This window comes from Larimichthys crocea, chromosome III, assembly GCF_000972845.2.
Source record: "Larimichthys crocea isolate SSNF chromosome III, L_crocea_2.0, whole genome shotgun sequence".
NCBI classification, from domain to species: Eukaryota; Metazoa; Chordata; class Actinopteri; family Sciaenidae; genus Larimichthys; species Larimichthys crocea.
In genome coordinates this window covers 41,368,177-41,382,909 of record NC_040013.1, presented here as the reverse complement: position 1 = coordinate 41,382,909, position 14,733 = coordinate 41,368,177, and the positions used below count along the sequence as shown (strand labels likewise).

General features: G+C 40.2%; 3 protein-coding genes across 3 annotated transcripts in view; 1 reads left to right on the top strand and 2 right to left on the bottom strand.

Annotated features, from left to right (window-relative positions):
* ttc16 (tetratricopeptide repeat domain 16) overlaps positions 1–7,250 on the bottom strand; it is a 43,784-nt gene extending 36,534 nt beyond the window's left edge. The window contains exon 1 of the mRNA XM_027278507.1: positions 7,144–7,250. The gene's annotated coding sequence lies outside the window, so the exon portion shown is untranslated. The remainder of the gene's footprint in view (positions 1–7,143) is intronic.
* On the top strand, positions 94–3,610 carry mymk (myomaker, myoblast fusion factor). Its single transcript, XM_010750540.3, has 6 exons — positions 94–423; positions 907–1,021; positions 1,518–1,666; positions 1,937–2,053; positions 2,141–2,281; positions 2,522–3,610. Exons 1-6 carry the CDS (start codon positions 289–291, stop codon positions 2,717–2,719), a joined length of 855 nt encoding a protein of 284 aa, XP_010748842.1. The 5' UTR covers positions 94–288; the 3' UTR covers positions 2,720–3,610.
* Positions 7,251–8,287: 1,037 nt separating the features above from the next.
* LOC104935202 (tetratricopeptide repeat protein 16) lies at positions 8,288–14,647 on the bottom strand. The gene is made up of 9 exons (XM_027278508.1): positions 14,480–14,647; positions 13,360–13,544; positions 13,008–13,098; positions 12,503–12,640; positions 12,003–12,103; positions 11,742–11,871; positions 10,854–11,068; positions 10,127–10,422; positions 8,288–8,388 (listed from the first exon to the last, which is right to left on the bottom strand). The coding sequence occupies exons 1-9, from the start codon at positions 14,510–14,512 to the stop codon at positions 8,384–8,386; spliced, it is 1,194 nt and encodes a 397-aa protein (XP_027134309.1). The 5' UTR covers positions 14,513–14,647; the 3' UTR covers positions 8,288–8,383.
* Positions 14,648–14,733: the final 86 nt, after the last annotated feature.

Below are 14,733 nucleotides of genomic sequence, written 5' to 3'. Positions count from 1 at the left end.
CCAGCCATGACACTGCACATACTGGCCTCTGTGGACCTGCCAGCCTGGGGGACATTTAAACTTTAAAGGGCCAAACTGGACAGCTGGGTGTGTTCATGCTGTGTGGGAGTGTATGTGTGCTGTATATGCGTTCTCGTGCTCATTCACTCGCTGGACTCACTAGTCACACGCAATAAGGACTAAGAGACCTGAAAACGAAAATTACATATACTCCTAAAGCGCAAAGGATATTCTTCATCAACAACCTTTTGCAGTTTCGAGTTGAGTTGTGACTGCCGTCCCTCCACCATGGGTGCATTTATTGCTAAGATGCTGCTTCCTACAGTCAGCAGCCTGGTGTTCCTGCCTATAGCCAGCGTGGCCGCCAAGAGGGGCTTTCACATGGAGGCCATGGTTTACTTCTTCACCATGTTCTTCACTGCGGTCAGAATGTGTTTATGGTTCTGTTTTGACGTGATAGACTGATGTTGAGGTTCAGTGGGATTTTATTGAATCTGAATCCAGTATAGGACCTGTTTATTTATTCTCTAAATTGATTCTATTTAGCCAACATTTTTAACACTTAAAGACTGTAAACTGTAAACAATCTCATATTTAAATACTCAAATACAAAAGGACAAAATCTGTAACCTTTTGCTAGGCACAGATGACCTATAAGCTATCTCTATTAGCTAATTATGATGTGTATGTTTTGTGCATAACTCAAAACCGAACAAAATCAAATATGTTTCCAACTTTAAACAGATTCCAACACTGAAATGGCCAATCCACAAGTTATTTGCAGTACATATTTATTATAATGGAGAAAGGCTTACTGTAGTCAAATTATTGTGCTGTTGAAATTAAGAATGCATGTAAAGGTTGCTCCTAGATACTGCCTGTTTGACATGGTGTGTATTTCTGTAGATCTACCATGCATGTGATGGACCAGGCCTCTCCATCCTGTGTTTCATGAAATATGACATCCTGGAGTACTTCAGTGTTTACGGCACAGCTCTCTCCATGTGGGTCACACTTATAGGTAAGTCTTAGTATGCATTTTGCCACAGATACAGCAAAGGTTTCATTTCTTGGTCTTTCTGAAAAACTGGGGCTTGTATCTGGAGTTTTTTGTGCCATCATTTTGTATAATCAGAACACAATGATTATTAGTATTCAACAGCAAGCACAGGAGTTGGAGTTAAAAAAGAACCAGCCCTGGCTGCAACAGTTGTTGATGACACATGTTGTGTCTTTGAGTTTAGCTCACATGTGTTCAGAGATTACAGCTTACCGTTACTTTCTTGTATGATCAAACACACCCACTGACCATCTAACAAGGGCTTTAAATCACGTGCTGTGAAGGGCCAAATGCTTCAACAGCTGACTCACTGATTGGTCCACCCTCTTTATCAGACAGTGTAATGATTGTAAAAATGGCTGACTAAATATCAGAAATGTCACCATGCTGGGGCACTTAAAAAACTGAATGATTTCAAAAACTCCTGTCTCATACAGTATGTGCGTCCTTGTTTCAGCTCTAGGCGACTTTGATGAACCTCAGCGCTCCAGTATGACCATGTTTGGAGTGTTGACAACTGCAGTGAGGATCTACCAGGATCGCTGGGGCTATGGGATCTACTCTGGGCCCATCGGATCAGCAGTCTTCATCATCACTGTCAAATGGGTGAGTGGCATTAGAATGGCAGGTTATTGTCCATAGTCGGGTCTGAGATAGTGTTTAACTTTTTTAACTTCTTCTCCTAATCTCTTGTTCCCTTTTGCACTAATTATTTACATTGTTTATTGTTCTCTTTTCAACTTATTTCTTTTCTCAACCCTCACTTACACTTCTCTTCTCCTTCCATTGTCCTTTCTTTCCGCTTGCCATGAAATCAGTAAATTTCTCTCTTGAATTGTGTGTGTGTCTAATTTCTGGATATCGTTGTAATTTCAGCTGCAGAAGATGAGGCAGTTGAGGGCAGTGTATCCAGAGAAGACAGTGTATACACAGCAGGTCGGTCCAGGCTGCTGTTTTGGCGCTCTCGCTCTGATGCTGCGTTTCTACTTTGAGGTGACAATCATCAAAATAAAAGTAATTATACTCATATGTTAAAATAAATCACCCTAAATAGTATGTGCTCTATTCGATTCACTCCAGGAGTGGGACTACGCCTACGTCCACAGCTTCTACCATCTGTCTCTGGCTGTGTCCTTTATCCTGCTGCTGCCAAAGAAGAACCGCTATGCAGGGACAGGACAAAACGCTGCTAAGCTCAGCTGCTTCGCTCTCTGCTGCTGCGTATGTTATATTTATTTTATCTAAATAAAAAAAGGGGAGCTGAGGTTGAATGCAGCTGGACGGGTCATGTGAGGGCAGCATAGACATAGAGGAGTAGGTTGCGTGGACTAGATAGAAAGAGAAAGCTAATATTATTGAGTGGGCAAGCAGACTGTAATAAAGAAGCATCATTCACTGTTAGTCAAGCTCAAATGTACTTTATGCCCACCTAATTGTATTTTCACATTGTTTCCACTACAGTCCATGTCACCTGGCACTTCTAAAGAAAAGACAGACAAACCAAAGAAGAAGTCTCGGACTGTGTGGACAGTCCCCACCGAAAAGCTGTGGACACGAGGCTGTAGCACCCCTACCCTGCCTCTTTACAACCAACCACCCTCAACACCTATCAAAGGCACCAGCATCAGCAAGCTCAAAGAGATGAATGGTTGGAAATGAACCCAAAAACATAAATGTCAGGTCCAATGTAGGAGGACTTCATCCTGAAGAACAGACATAGATAGTGGTCGGTTATAAGCGGGAAATGGGAAAATCACCAAATAACTGTCAGCCAAATGCTGATAAACTTGTATGTGGCTGGTAAGTTAATCTACTTCAGCAGGAAACCAACCATCATGTCGACGTTCCTTTCTACTCCAAAAACTCATTTTTGGCTGGTAGAATATTTAAGGTCAGCAGTGACTTTAGGAATCCACCAGCTACTGTAGCCAGCAGGTAAAGAAACAAAAGCACCCTGATGTGGTTCTAAAATTTAAGGGCAAGAGCAAAAGGTGAATTAGGCCTCCGGTGCCCTCAAAGACCCAATAAGAACACAGCTGTCTGAAGCACTTGTCCAAAGCTGAGGACAGGCAGCACGCTACGAAAGAACACACACAGCACGAACAGGGAGACGGTGGCTGAGACAAGCCAGTAAAACTGACTGGAAAATTTATGAGAAGAACAAACAGGCAGATGTTTTATCTCTCCAAAATATATAAATTGTCTTTAGAAATGTTCCTCAGGGGAGACCCTTCGTCTGCTCGCCTCTGTCTGTCCGTCCCCCCTCTTTCTCTTTCCCGTCTCTCTCAGGGAAAGGAACCACGCGGCTGAATTCGTTCAAAAGAATTACAAGACTGTAAAGCAAATTTTACCGTTCTTATACGTCCTCAAGGTGCCAAATGTGTCATGTGGAGCATCAGATGTTGGAACGAGGGAAAGCGGCGGCCCAGACATCAGTCTGTAATCTGACGGAAGCATCTTGATGTGTTTCTGGATCAGTAGGTGGACTCCTCTGTCTGTTAACTCTAGTTCATTGACCGAGCAGCTTTGGCTATGACCTCTGTCTCTAATGTGCATTGTTCAGAGTGTATAATGTTTCTGTTGAATACTCTTAATAATATATTGTTATTTATTTCAGTACGAAAGATTGTATATTCAGTATAGAGTGTATTTGTTTTTGATAATTTTGTAATGTTTTGAAAATAAAATGTTGAAATGTTGTGACCTTGTTTTCAACTGGTCTTTAGGGACAGTATGGAATTTTAACAGCCTCAACCATCCAAGCCATTATCATAATGCAGTGATATGTACTTTGCAGAGGCCGACCATTGACAAAAACCCTGACTGCAACATACTTCAAGGCCTACTCCAGTCTAGCAACACAAATCCAATTCCAAACCCACATATCCCCTTCCACTTTCACTTCAGGAGGACATTGAGTTGTGCGTCCATGCACGTCACCTGCCCCGAACACTACCCAAAGACTACAAACGTGCTCTGCGTATCTTAGACAAAACAGTCTCCAGCCAAAACGTGAATGAACCTCCCCTCCACCAGGGAATGTTTTGAGCTGAGGCCAAGCCGCCAGCTCCTGTGCCCAGAGAAAGGTGTTTTTGTCTGGCCTCAGAAACCTGGCTTGCTGGGCCACCGGCACGACCCGGCTGGCTGTGCCTTCTGGCCCTGACAGGATGGTAACTTGAGCCCTTTATTGCACAAGTGTGAAACACTTTTCAGCTCCTTTATGACCACTGTCTATCCCGCAGCACTCTGCTGAGGGGCTGAAGCCCACACACATTTAAACTGTATTACTGTACTTGTGAAAACTTTCAAGTGTCTGTAATTCCTGACATTAACAGTACACTTAAGGTAATCTAATACCAATCCTAATCCTAATCTTGACCCTAAATTTAAACCCTAACCTGAACCAGCCATGTGTGATCTTTACAAGAGCAGAATCACACACACACACACGCACACACACTCACACACACACACTGTCTGAGGGTCTGAACCCATGCCTGTCCGCTGCAGGTTATATTGGACGGCTGTACTGCTCAGCAGACATCGACAGTGTCAACAAATTAAGAGTTGATTGACAAGAGTGTTATCGTGGTCGTCTCCTCCGTGGTCGTCTGCACCCACATTCCAAGGCGGCGAGGAATTTCAGTGGGTATTGAAATATAATGAAGACATACATCTGAACAAATAAAAAATATGACTTCTACACCAGAAAAGACTACTTCATCCAATATTCCTCTTGCGACAGCCTATTCAGAGAAGGTAAAAAGAAAATATGCTGTATCAATTTTCATCAATTAACACCAAAGTGCATGGCGTGAAGACACTGCGACAGACTCCGGTATGTTTGGTATGTTTGTGCTTTTAGCTATGTGGCGTGGGTACTTTATATGGTGAGACAGCAGCCAATGTGCTACAGGTCCTTTCTCTCTGTCAGCTGTTGCCACAGCTGTTGTCAATGTTGTGAACCGTCAGCTGCCTCTTCCAGAATACCACAGAGCTGCAGCACATCTCCACTGCTAACACCGCTGATTACCTCTGATACACCAATTCAGATCAGAAGATTTGAAGCAAAAGAGCAGTGCTCACTTAAGTATATATCTATTTGAGTTCATTTTTGGCCTTGCAAAGAGTGGTTTTCTTACTCAAGGTCTACTTACTAGATTTTTCGGAGCTTTTACCCTCAACAACATACAGTATCTTAAGGTCCTCAGTATGCTTTAAACAAAGTACTTGACGTCGTCGAACTATGTCTGACTGCCACCTGCTACACACACCTTTGCAGTGGCAGAATAGTGGTGTGGGGCTGCACATGATAATGTAACTTTCTGAAATTTCTGAGATGCCCAACACCCATGCCAACTATACACAACTGTTTTCTGTCACTTCTCATGTACATTGTACATTAAGTGTGACACCATAAAGGACTTTGAGAAGAGACAGTACAAAAAAGCAAGCATTGTTATCACCATTTTTATAATTTACAGTGTCTCTCATCTATCTCTATGACGGTCAACTTTTTAGTGGGCTTGAACTTTTAACTTTAGACACGAGCGGACAACGCACCATGTTTAAGCTGGATCATCTATTCGTGTTAAGACCCAGCTGCACCTCATCCATCAATAAAACTGCCAAATTGTGTACTTTTAGACTAACACAATGACACAGATTTGGCCTGCAGTGGATATGAAAGGGTCATCTTTCTTAATAATATGACCTGACAAGCTTGACGACTCTCAAGTCAGACACTGCTCAGCTTCAGAGAATAGATTCAACTATTATGGATGGGAATTGAATATTATTCATTTTAAAAACATATAAATACTATCTTACTACTCCAGTAAGAAAATCCAAGGGATAAAGACAACAAGAGAGAGAGCATGAAAGTGAAGTGAATTGTGTTTTTTAAGATATAACCAGTCAAACGCAGTGCTAAAAAATACCATAATGTTAAGATTGTGCCTCTGCTGCCACCTATTGGACTACAATACATAATAACATCTTAATTAAAGGATAATACCACTGCATTTTGGAAAAGCTGCCACTGTTGATTTAGAGTCTGAGGTCTCACTGTTCCCTTTCATGTGTAAAGAAATTTAAGAATATGCAAGGGTGATGTGTGCTGTTTCTTGTGCCAAACAGTTTTCAAAGCAACAATAAGTCCGAGTTAAAGAACCATATATTTGTGTATTTCTATATTTTCTTCAAATGTTGTGATTTTGTACAGCAAAAGTTTACAGTTTAAGAAAAAAAGCACTTTGATGTAGATAAAAGAACATTTATCATTTATTTTTTTCACTTGTGAGATGTACAATCACACCTCAGAACACTTCAAATATATTGCTGTAGTATGAGCTCCTCTCTTGTCTGCAGGCAGACTGGCCTGGTTCTTCTGTGTGGTGATGGTGATGGCAGGTGCTGTGTGGAGAGGCGTGGCTCAGTGTACAAAGGTCGAAACCACTTCCTTAACCTGCCGGAGTCAGCGCAGAAGACAGCTGTAGTTCACCGATGACACATACTTTTCAAACCTCTTTGATATCTGCTTTCATCTTTTTGTGTTTCTGTTATCTTTGTGTATGGTACGACTTTTCCCATAAGCGATATGTGAACAATGCATTCACAGTTTTGGGTCTGTCCTGGGGTTTCCTACCCTCCAAAGGAGAGCACAGAGAGACATCCTGTTCAGATGTCTAAATCACTTCAACAAAGGAGCAGTGGCAATACTTCAAGCTCCCTCTGGATGTCCGAACTCCTCACCCTATCTCTGAGCCCAGCCACCCTATAGAGGAAACTTATTTCAGCTGCTTATATCCGCGATCTCATTTTTTCCATCACTACCCAAAGCTCATGGCCATAGGTGAAGGTTGGAACGTGGATTAACTAGAAAATTTAACCCCACAATCGGTCAAATACACCATCCGCATTACTGCTGATGCTGCAAAGTTTCGCTAGTCCATCTCATGCTCTATTTTACCTTGAGACCACCTTGGTGGAGTCACACAACAACCCATTGGAAATGTCTTTGACTTTGCCGAAAATACAGACACGGACAGACAGACAGCTATTTATGATTTTTCTATCAATACCTGCAGAAGGCTCTTCAGAATTATCTGCATCTCCTGTTGGTCAACACACAACTTCAACTCCTTTTCTGCTTCAGATGACTCTTCTGCTTGTGGCTCTGTGGTTTCATTGGTCAGGGCCATCTTTTGGAGCTCCTCAGTCAGTCTAAGAACACATTACAAAACAAGGAGTAGTTCTGTCTTTACACAGTGACAATTATTCCAGTCAATACAAACAATGCATGTTGATTTACATTGTATCAGTATCTAGTATATGTTTTTTTACTGGTGATTCGGTGCAAGAGAAGAGTTTCCACTATTGAGCTTGAGCCTGACTGAAAGTTCTCAGTGTAAATGAGAGAGTCACATCATCAGTCATTTTGATGTATGATGTGAAAATTAAATTAGTAAGGGTCCTCCATCTCAGTTTTGACCAGCAGCAAACTGTTTTCCCTCAGAATCTCCCAGGTGCTGAAGAGATAATAATTATTATTTACTAACTTGTAACATGTTAAACTGCGGTACATCTGTGTCTGGCTGTCAGCTGTTCAACAGTCAGTGTAAAGCAGGTTTTTCAAAGCCTTCTAGCGATGTTTTGTGTTACTGACTTTTGTTGATCAGAGGAGGAGGAGCGGCAGGCCTGGATGGTGTCCATCAGCTGAACTCTGACTGCTTGTCCTGCTGGACTGGATAAAATATTAGACACGCTGCAGCCAGGGAACAGATTCATGAGCAAGGGAAGCACCTACACAAACAAACACAGACAATTTAGTATTTTACACTCCAGCTACTATAGTTGTAGTGGTGTAGTGTAGAAAAAAAAGTCAGTGTCAGTGTACTACACGGTGAGATGAAGTTCTGACCTCCTCATTGGTGGAATCCAGGATCAGCATGCAGATTAAATCCTGTCTGGCTTGCTCCAAGTTTGGGACCTTTCTGGAGGCTTTTAATCTGTTCTCATAATACTGACTGACTTCGGGATTGTACTGGATGGCCAGAGAAAACATGTCAGCTGCCTCCGAGAACCGCCTGCAGATGTAGACACACATACACACTTACAAAAATAGCATCTAAACAATTTCAGATGACATTTTCTTTTCAGGTTTTTCTGTTTCAATGCGTGTGTTTGTGTGGTTCTGACCCGTCCTGGAAGCAGAAAGAACCCAGCGTGTTATGGAGGACAGCGCAACGGAGTCGGACAGCAGGGTCATTAGGTTGCATCATCTCCTCAGCCTGCTGGTAGTCAGCCAGAGCAAAATTCCAATCACCCTGTTTAAAGAAACAGTCTGACACACAAAAAAAATATATATCTTTTGACTGAAATTTGTTCCAAGTTGCAGCCAAGTCATATTCCCCATTTGCAATTTGTGAAACATGTTACAGGTTACATTACTTGACACCTGCTAAAGAAGGAACACAATGTACCACTCCACACAGAACCATGTTCTCTAACGCAGCCATCAAAGTTGAAATACTTGACCAACAGTGTTTTACAGGACGATGCTTTTGTTGTTCTATTCACACTTATCTTCAGCTTAAGATAAGTGTAAAGCTTGTCTCACATTTTACTCTTTCAAATAATAGATAGAACTTGGTTAGCGTAGCTTAGCTTGGCATAAAGACTGGGAGTAGGTGGACACAGTTAACTCAAACTCTACCCAATGGCTCACATGACAAAGATCCAGCTGCCTGGTCTGGGGGAGAACTGCCCAATGTCTCCTGTGACAGAGAGCCATCAGACTGGACTTCTGATGGAGCTCAACCCTCTCCAATGATGAAGACCTTAGTCTCTGGTCTTTTGATGGAGTTCTTCTGAAGGAGCTAAAACAACAGACTGCACTGTTGCAGCCTCAGCCTCCTCTGGTTAAAACTTGCTGGACAGTATTCGCAGTAAGTTCTTCGGCCAAGTCACAGCAGCCTTTAGTTGCTGCTGCTGCCCCACTGTGGAGGACTGATTACCATGTACATTTGTGACTGTATATTTTTTGATGTCACACTGTGACATTTTTTTAATACAGTTGAATGTTTGTTTGCAGTAGTGTTTCCATTCATAATTTACCATCATTCATTATTTTACACCCTTCTGAATATTTCAAAGAACAAAATGTTCTGTACAAACAACCGCATACATACATAAACAAATAAATGGATCCATCCAACACATGAGATTCAGAATTTAGTCCACACAGTTCTGTAATTTTTATAAATCAATTAACTCTTATTTTAATTTTCAAAACAGCTGCTTCTGATGATCTCTGATGGATAGTCAATAAAAGTTTTTGGATTAATGAAGAAGAAAAGAGTGAATAATACCTAAATATCTGATATCAAAATCTTCCAGGGCTCAAGGTGATGTCTTCATATGTCTTGTTTTGGCCATTCAACAGTCCAAAAACCAAAGACATTCAATTTATAATTATATCCACCACTGCAAATCAGCAAATCATCACATATGATAAGCTAGAACCAATAATGATTAATCAGTTATCAAAATTGTTGTTCATTTTCTGTGAACCAACTAACAATAATAATAATAATAACAACTAATCATTTATGCTCTAGTGTGTTCATAAATTAAAAAATCAATACAGAGTGGTGACACATTACAAACAGTGAGTTTACTGTCACTTGCAGTTATTCCTACTCTACTGCTGAGAATCAGGATCAGGTTTATCAGGTTGCGCATGTCTGGCTGACAGTTTCGGTGCCACCTAACTATGTAAATCCTACCTGGTTGGTCAACAAGGAAAAAACTTGACAAATGTCACACTAGATGCTCTGTCTTTTCTATGTGCAGAATGTTACAGATTTCAGCTTGAAAGGGACAAATAGCATTTTCTTCCCCACCGCAGCAGATGACGATCAGATTCACAGAGTTGTTGATGCATACTAATGACTGATCCAACAAAACATTCTCCTCTGATTGAAGTTCCAATATACACACAATGATTGCACAGTAAAGAAAGAGATGTACACATACGCACACAAATCTAATACACAGCCTCACCTCCTCGGTTCAGGTACAGGCCGGCTTGGCCCTTCTCCTCCTCGATGGCCTTGTTGAGGAGCAGAGTGGCCTCAGCATAGAGGCCTCTGCTGAAGCACTGAACAGCAAAGTCATTGTAGGTAAGGACCAGCTGAAACTGTGCCTCTTCTTGCACAGAGCCGTGCTCATCCTTCTTGTCTTTAGCCTCCACCTGACCTCTGACCTCCCTCTCCTCCTCCTCCTCGCTTAGCTCCACAGCCTGGACCAGATCCTCGATGGCTGCTGTAAAGTCTTTTAGACGTCGATACAGAGTCCCTCTGATGGACAGAGAATTCAAGTGAATGACATAGAATTCATTTTAGCTGAAATTAAATAAAAATGAAATAACATCTTAACATAGTTAACAACAACATTATGCATATTATATTTAATTTATGCCATATTACACACTGGACCTTTAACTGACTGATTCCTGAAGTTAAATTAATAGAAAGAATATCAATCATCATGGTCACATTTGAAGCCTTTCTCTGTTTCATATTGTTATGAAATCAATAATTTGTCTTTCTGGCTGTTGGCCTAAATAAGCAGGTAAAAATTCCTTCATTCACTCAGGTGTCCTGGTCAAAACATGCAGGATGTCACTAATATGTTGGCTTGTACATTTTGTTGACTTTACTTTACAGGTTTATCATAAGCTATTTCTTACTTAAAGGTTGTTTGAATGTTTCATAATGGCTGGACTCACCTGAACAGGTAAAGGCGTTCGTCTTCTGGGGAGTTCTGCAGTGCAATATCAATCATGCTGAGGGCTTCAGGTAGTTGGCCAGCCAACGCTCTGTCCAAGGCCTTTTGTCTGGCATACTCACTGGCTTCTTGCAGCTGCAGCAACATGGCTCTGGCATTTGGACAAGTTGGGCTCAAAGCCAATGCCAACTTTACATCTTGATAACATTTTGATGTCTGAATAAGAGAGAAAATGAATAGTAGTTTAATCATAGGAAATTGAATTGTTTTGGTTATACATACAACTTCTTTGAAACATTGTGATTTAATTTTTTAAGTTCATTTAAGACTTTTGTTTTTTACTTCAACTATGAATATAATTTGAACTGTAGAAATGTCTTTTGTTTGATTTTTTATTTTGTTGCAATTTTCTCTCTCAGTAGGATAAACTAAAGATTTTGGTCCAGTGTACAACATTTAGGGAGATCTAAGAGGAGAATCTAAAATTCCTAAGAATGTTTTCATTATTGTTTAATGGCCTGAAAATAAAAATCATTGTGTTTTTGCTACCTTACAGTATATCCACAGAGAGAGTGGATACTCTTACATGGAGTCTGCAATGGTGCACATCCATGGGCATGTTGGATATTTCATGAATTTCACAGCCACCATAGTTTCTAATAAACACTTATGAGGGGTAGCAGTATTCAGTTGGTTGCGATCTGCAGCCTAACCAATAGATGCCACAATATCCTACACACTGGATCTTTAAGACATGAAACGGCATTTCCTGTGACCTTACTATTGGTTGTTTACGGGGCTGTAAGCTCACTCTGCTTGATTCTTTTCAGCATCAGCTAACTGTTTGATATGTTAAGAGTATAGGCTGGTACTGGTTTCAAGATGTAACCTGATGGAGCAATTTGTGCAGTCGGGCTCTGAAGATGTAATAGTCAGAAGTAGGACCATCTGATGCTATACACTCGTTCAGCAGCTTCAGACAGTCAGAGTGGTGACCTGCAGCTGTCAGACAGGCCAGGCTAGGATATAAGGTACAAAATGCATTAAAGAACTGTGTGAGTTCATTAGAAACAAAACAGCAACGAGAAGCATAAAAAAGAAAATTGTAGATTGTAAATATTACATCTGAAGTCTCGAATACTTTAAGTACCTTCTGATCCTGTAAGCACTACAGCCAGGCTTAACCTCAGCAGCTTTCCTGAAGGCCTCCACAGCATCCAGGAAAAGGCCTTGGTCAAACAAACACTGGCCCTAATGACAACAGGAAACAGAAAGATCATCTTTACATCTTTATTTTATTTTTCATTGTATTCACATGCAAAGTGAATTTAAAGGTGAATGATCTGTACATGATTTTAACTCACAAGACAGAAAAACTCTTGTTAATAAAATAAAGTCCATAAACCAAACAACCAAGAAATCACATTAACTTACCAAAATGAATGTACAAATAATCAGAACTGAGTCCTGTTAATATAAAAGTACCAGTGTAACAATTTTGTATCATTTCCGTTTTATCACAAAAATATATTTTCATATCTGTTGTCATAGTTCAGTGGCTTTGCAACTTTACCCACATCTAATGTTTTACTGTACCCGTGGTAACAAAAAAACCCCAACACAACATAGGAGTGTTGTGAAGACTCCTACCTGGAGATAGTAGATGAAGGCCAAGCGGTCGCTGAAGGCTCCGGGCTCCAGGAGCCTGGCCTGTTTATAACAGGCTGCTGCTGACTGGAAGTCACACAGCTGCAGGTAGGCCTCCGCCTGGCTCACATGCAGCCGTGTCTAAAACACACCACAGCAAAGGTTGTCACAGTGTGTCTGAGACATACAAACCTACTGGAGCTTATTAAACATTTCACACAGAAGACACCAGCAAAATACAAAAATGATAAACACATAGGAAGTAAAACCAAAAGCTGGGTGGAACATATGTGCCATTTTGATACTTACTTTATAGATTATATGGGTACTTTGATCATTCTCAATATATGCAGGGTTATTACTACAGATAATCTAGAAATAAAACTCTCTTAAACAACAGATCTATTTATCATAAATAGCATGTGTCAGTTATTAACACTGGAAGCACAAATCATAATATATTGTTAGTTTTAACATTGGTAACTTTGTGTGCTAGTTAGTCCAGCACCTGTTCTGGCTGCAGTGTGATTGCTTTGGAGAAGCAGATCACAGCCTTCTCATATTTGGACATTCCCATGGCCTCCTGTCCATTTGTGTAACTGCAAAGAAAAACATCACAAGTGTTATTCAACCCTGAAAAGGCACGACTGGATTTCATATTTTAACTTTGCATGAATTTTTAGCAAAGATCCTTCATATTTTGTCTTCTTCCATGATTTTCAAGGCCTGTACACCAAACCCTAAAGCAAAATACTATAGTGTAAACTGATATAGATTTATTGACAAAAGTCACATATCCGTAAGTAGAAGGTCACATCCTTGACATCAACCCCTTTACATATTTCATTCATGATTCTCACTGTTCTTCGGCCTTGCTCTGAATGATAAGGCTCCCCTGTAGCTCTGGTCTTTCAGAGGGTTTCTCTTCTGGTGCCAGAAATATTTTACTAGAGCCAAAAAGGTGCTTGAAGGTCCTCTTTCTTCTGGTCTCATCCGGCTCCTCTTCTGACCGAGTACTGGGAAATAAACTCTGCTCTCCTGCCTGCTGGTGGACAATGAGTTGACAACGATTTAATATTTAATACCACCACACAGGGATTAAAGAGGGCTGGAAAGCTCCAGAACAATGTTCCGACACCTTCGGGACACCATAGTACATCCATGCCCCCCCTACCACCCCACCCTTTACTATGTTTTGCAGGTGAAGTGAATATAAGTTACTGGAGTTGACTTTAGTTGGCGTAGTTTTATTAACTTCACGCAGCCTGATGAAATGTGAAGAGGGAAATGAAAAATAATATGCAAGGGAAATATGTAACTGATTACATATTTGCAGAGACCAAATAAATAGGAATGAAGAAGTTAAAAATAAAACTTAGAGTTAAACAAATCTAGTTTTACTGCCTGATCGGATATAATAATAAATATTCAACTAACAACATTATGCATAACATATTTAGTTGTTGTTTTTTTACTTTTCTGATAAACTTTAATTACAATCATGACAAAAAAAAAACACTTTTTATGTAGATTTAAACACAAAAGTTTTTTTTTTTGTTACTTTGTTATTAATGTTTAACATTTCTATCGAGGTTAATTAAACATTAACAATATACCACGATTTATTCTCTGTATTTTAGTAGGTTTATTTTTTTTATGCGTTAACATAATATTAGTTGCCATTAAATTATTGTTTTTTTTATTCAATTGTCAAATACAGCCAGTTAACCCGCTAACACTAAATGAGACTAAACATAAAGTCCGTGTCAATGAAGTTAAATAATTTAATTCAAGTTATTTTGTAACATTACTGTTTAAAATCTGTCTGGCCTCACTGAAGCAAAAAACTATTCAACCGTCTAGTTAGCTTCACAATAAAAGTCACGTTAAATGTAGCGCAGACTATGCTTTAGCATCAGCTAACTACCCCAGACTTGTACCTGATAGCTACTTTCTGATTGTTTTGCAACATTTATTTACCGATTGGTCATGTCTCTCTTCAGAAGTGTCCATTGTGTCTGTTTTAAATCAGCTTTGTCAGGTTTATTTTCACTTCCCTGGTATTCTAAACTTATAACTGTCTGCTTCGCAACTCCCACTGTCTCCATGGAAACAAACTTCAACACACACCGCGCGAGGAGGCAGGTGCTTTTATTTTCTAAACTGTACTTTGGCGGGAGTTTTTTTTTTTTTTTACTTCCGTAACGTATACGTTAACATATTTCAGTCTGACA

Bases quoted from the DNA above. Each gene is read 5' to 3' on its own strand.
- LOC104935202 (XM_027278508.1), bottom strand. From the start codon at position 14,512: ATGGACACTTCTGAAGAGAGACATGACCAATCG. The intron at 13,099-13,359 runs GTGAGAATCATG...TTTTCTTTGCAG, and splicing joins CAGAGCAAGGCCGAAGAACA to TTACACAAATGGACAGGAGG. The intron at 11,872-12,002 runs GTACTTAAAGTA...CTTATATCCTAG, and splicing joins AGTGCTTACAGGATCAGAAG to CCTGGCCTGTCTGACAGCTG.
- mymk (XM_010750540.3), top strand. From the start codon at position 289: ATGGGTGCATTTATTGCTAAGATGCTGCTTCCTACAGTCAGCAGCCTG. The intron at 424-906 runs GTCAGAATGTGT...GTATTTCTGTAG, and splicing joins TCACCATGTTCTTCACTGCG to ATCTACCATGCATGTGATGG. The intron at 2,054-2,140 runs GTGACAATCATC...GATTCACTCCAG, and splicing joins TGCTGCGTTTCTACTTTGAG to GAGTGGGACTACGCCTACGT.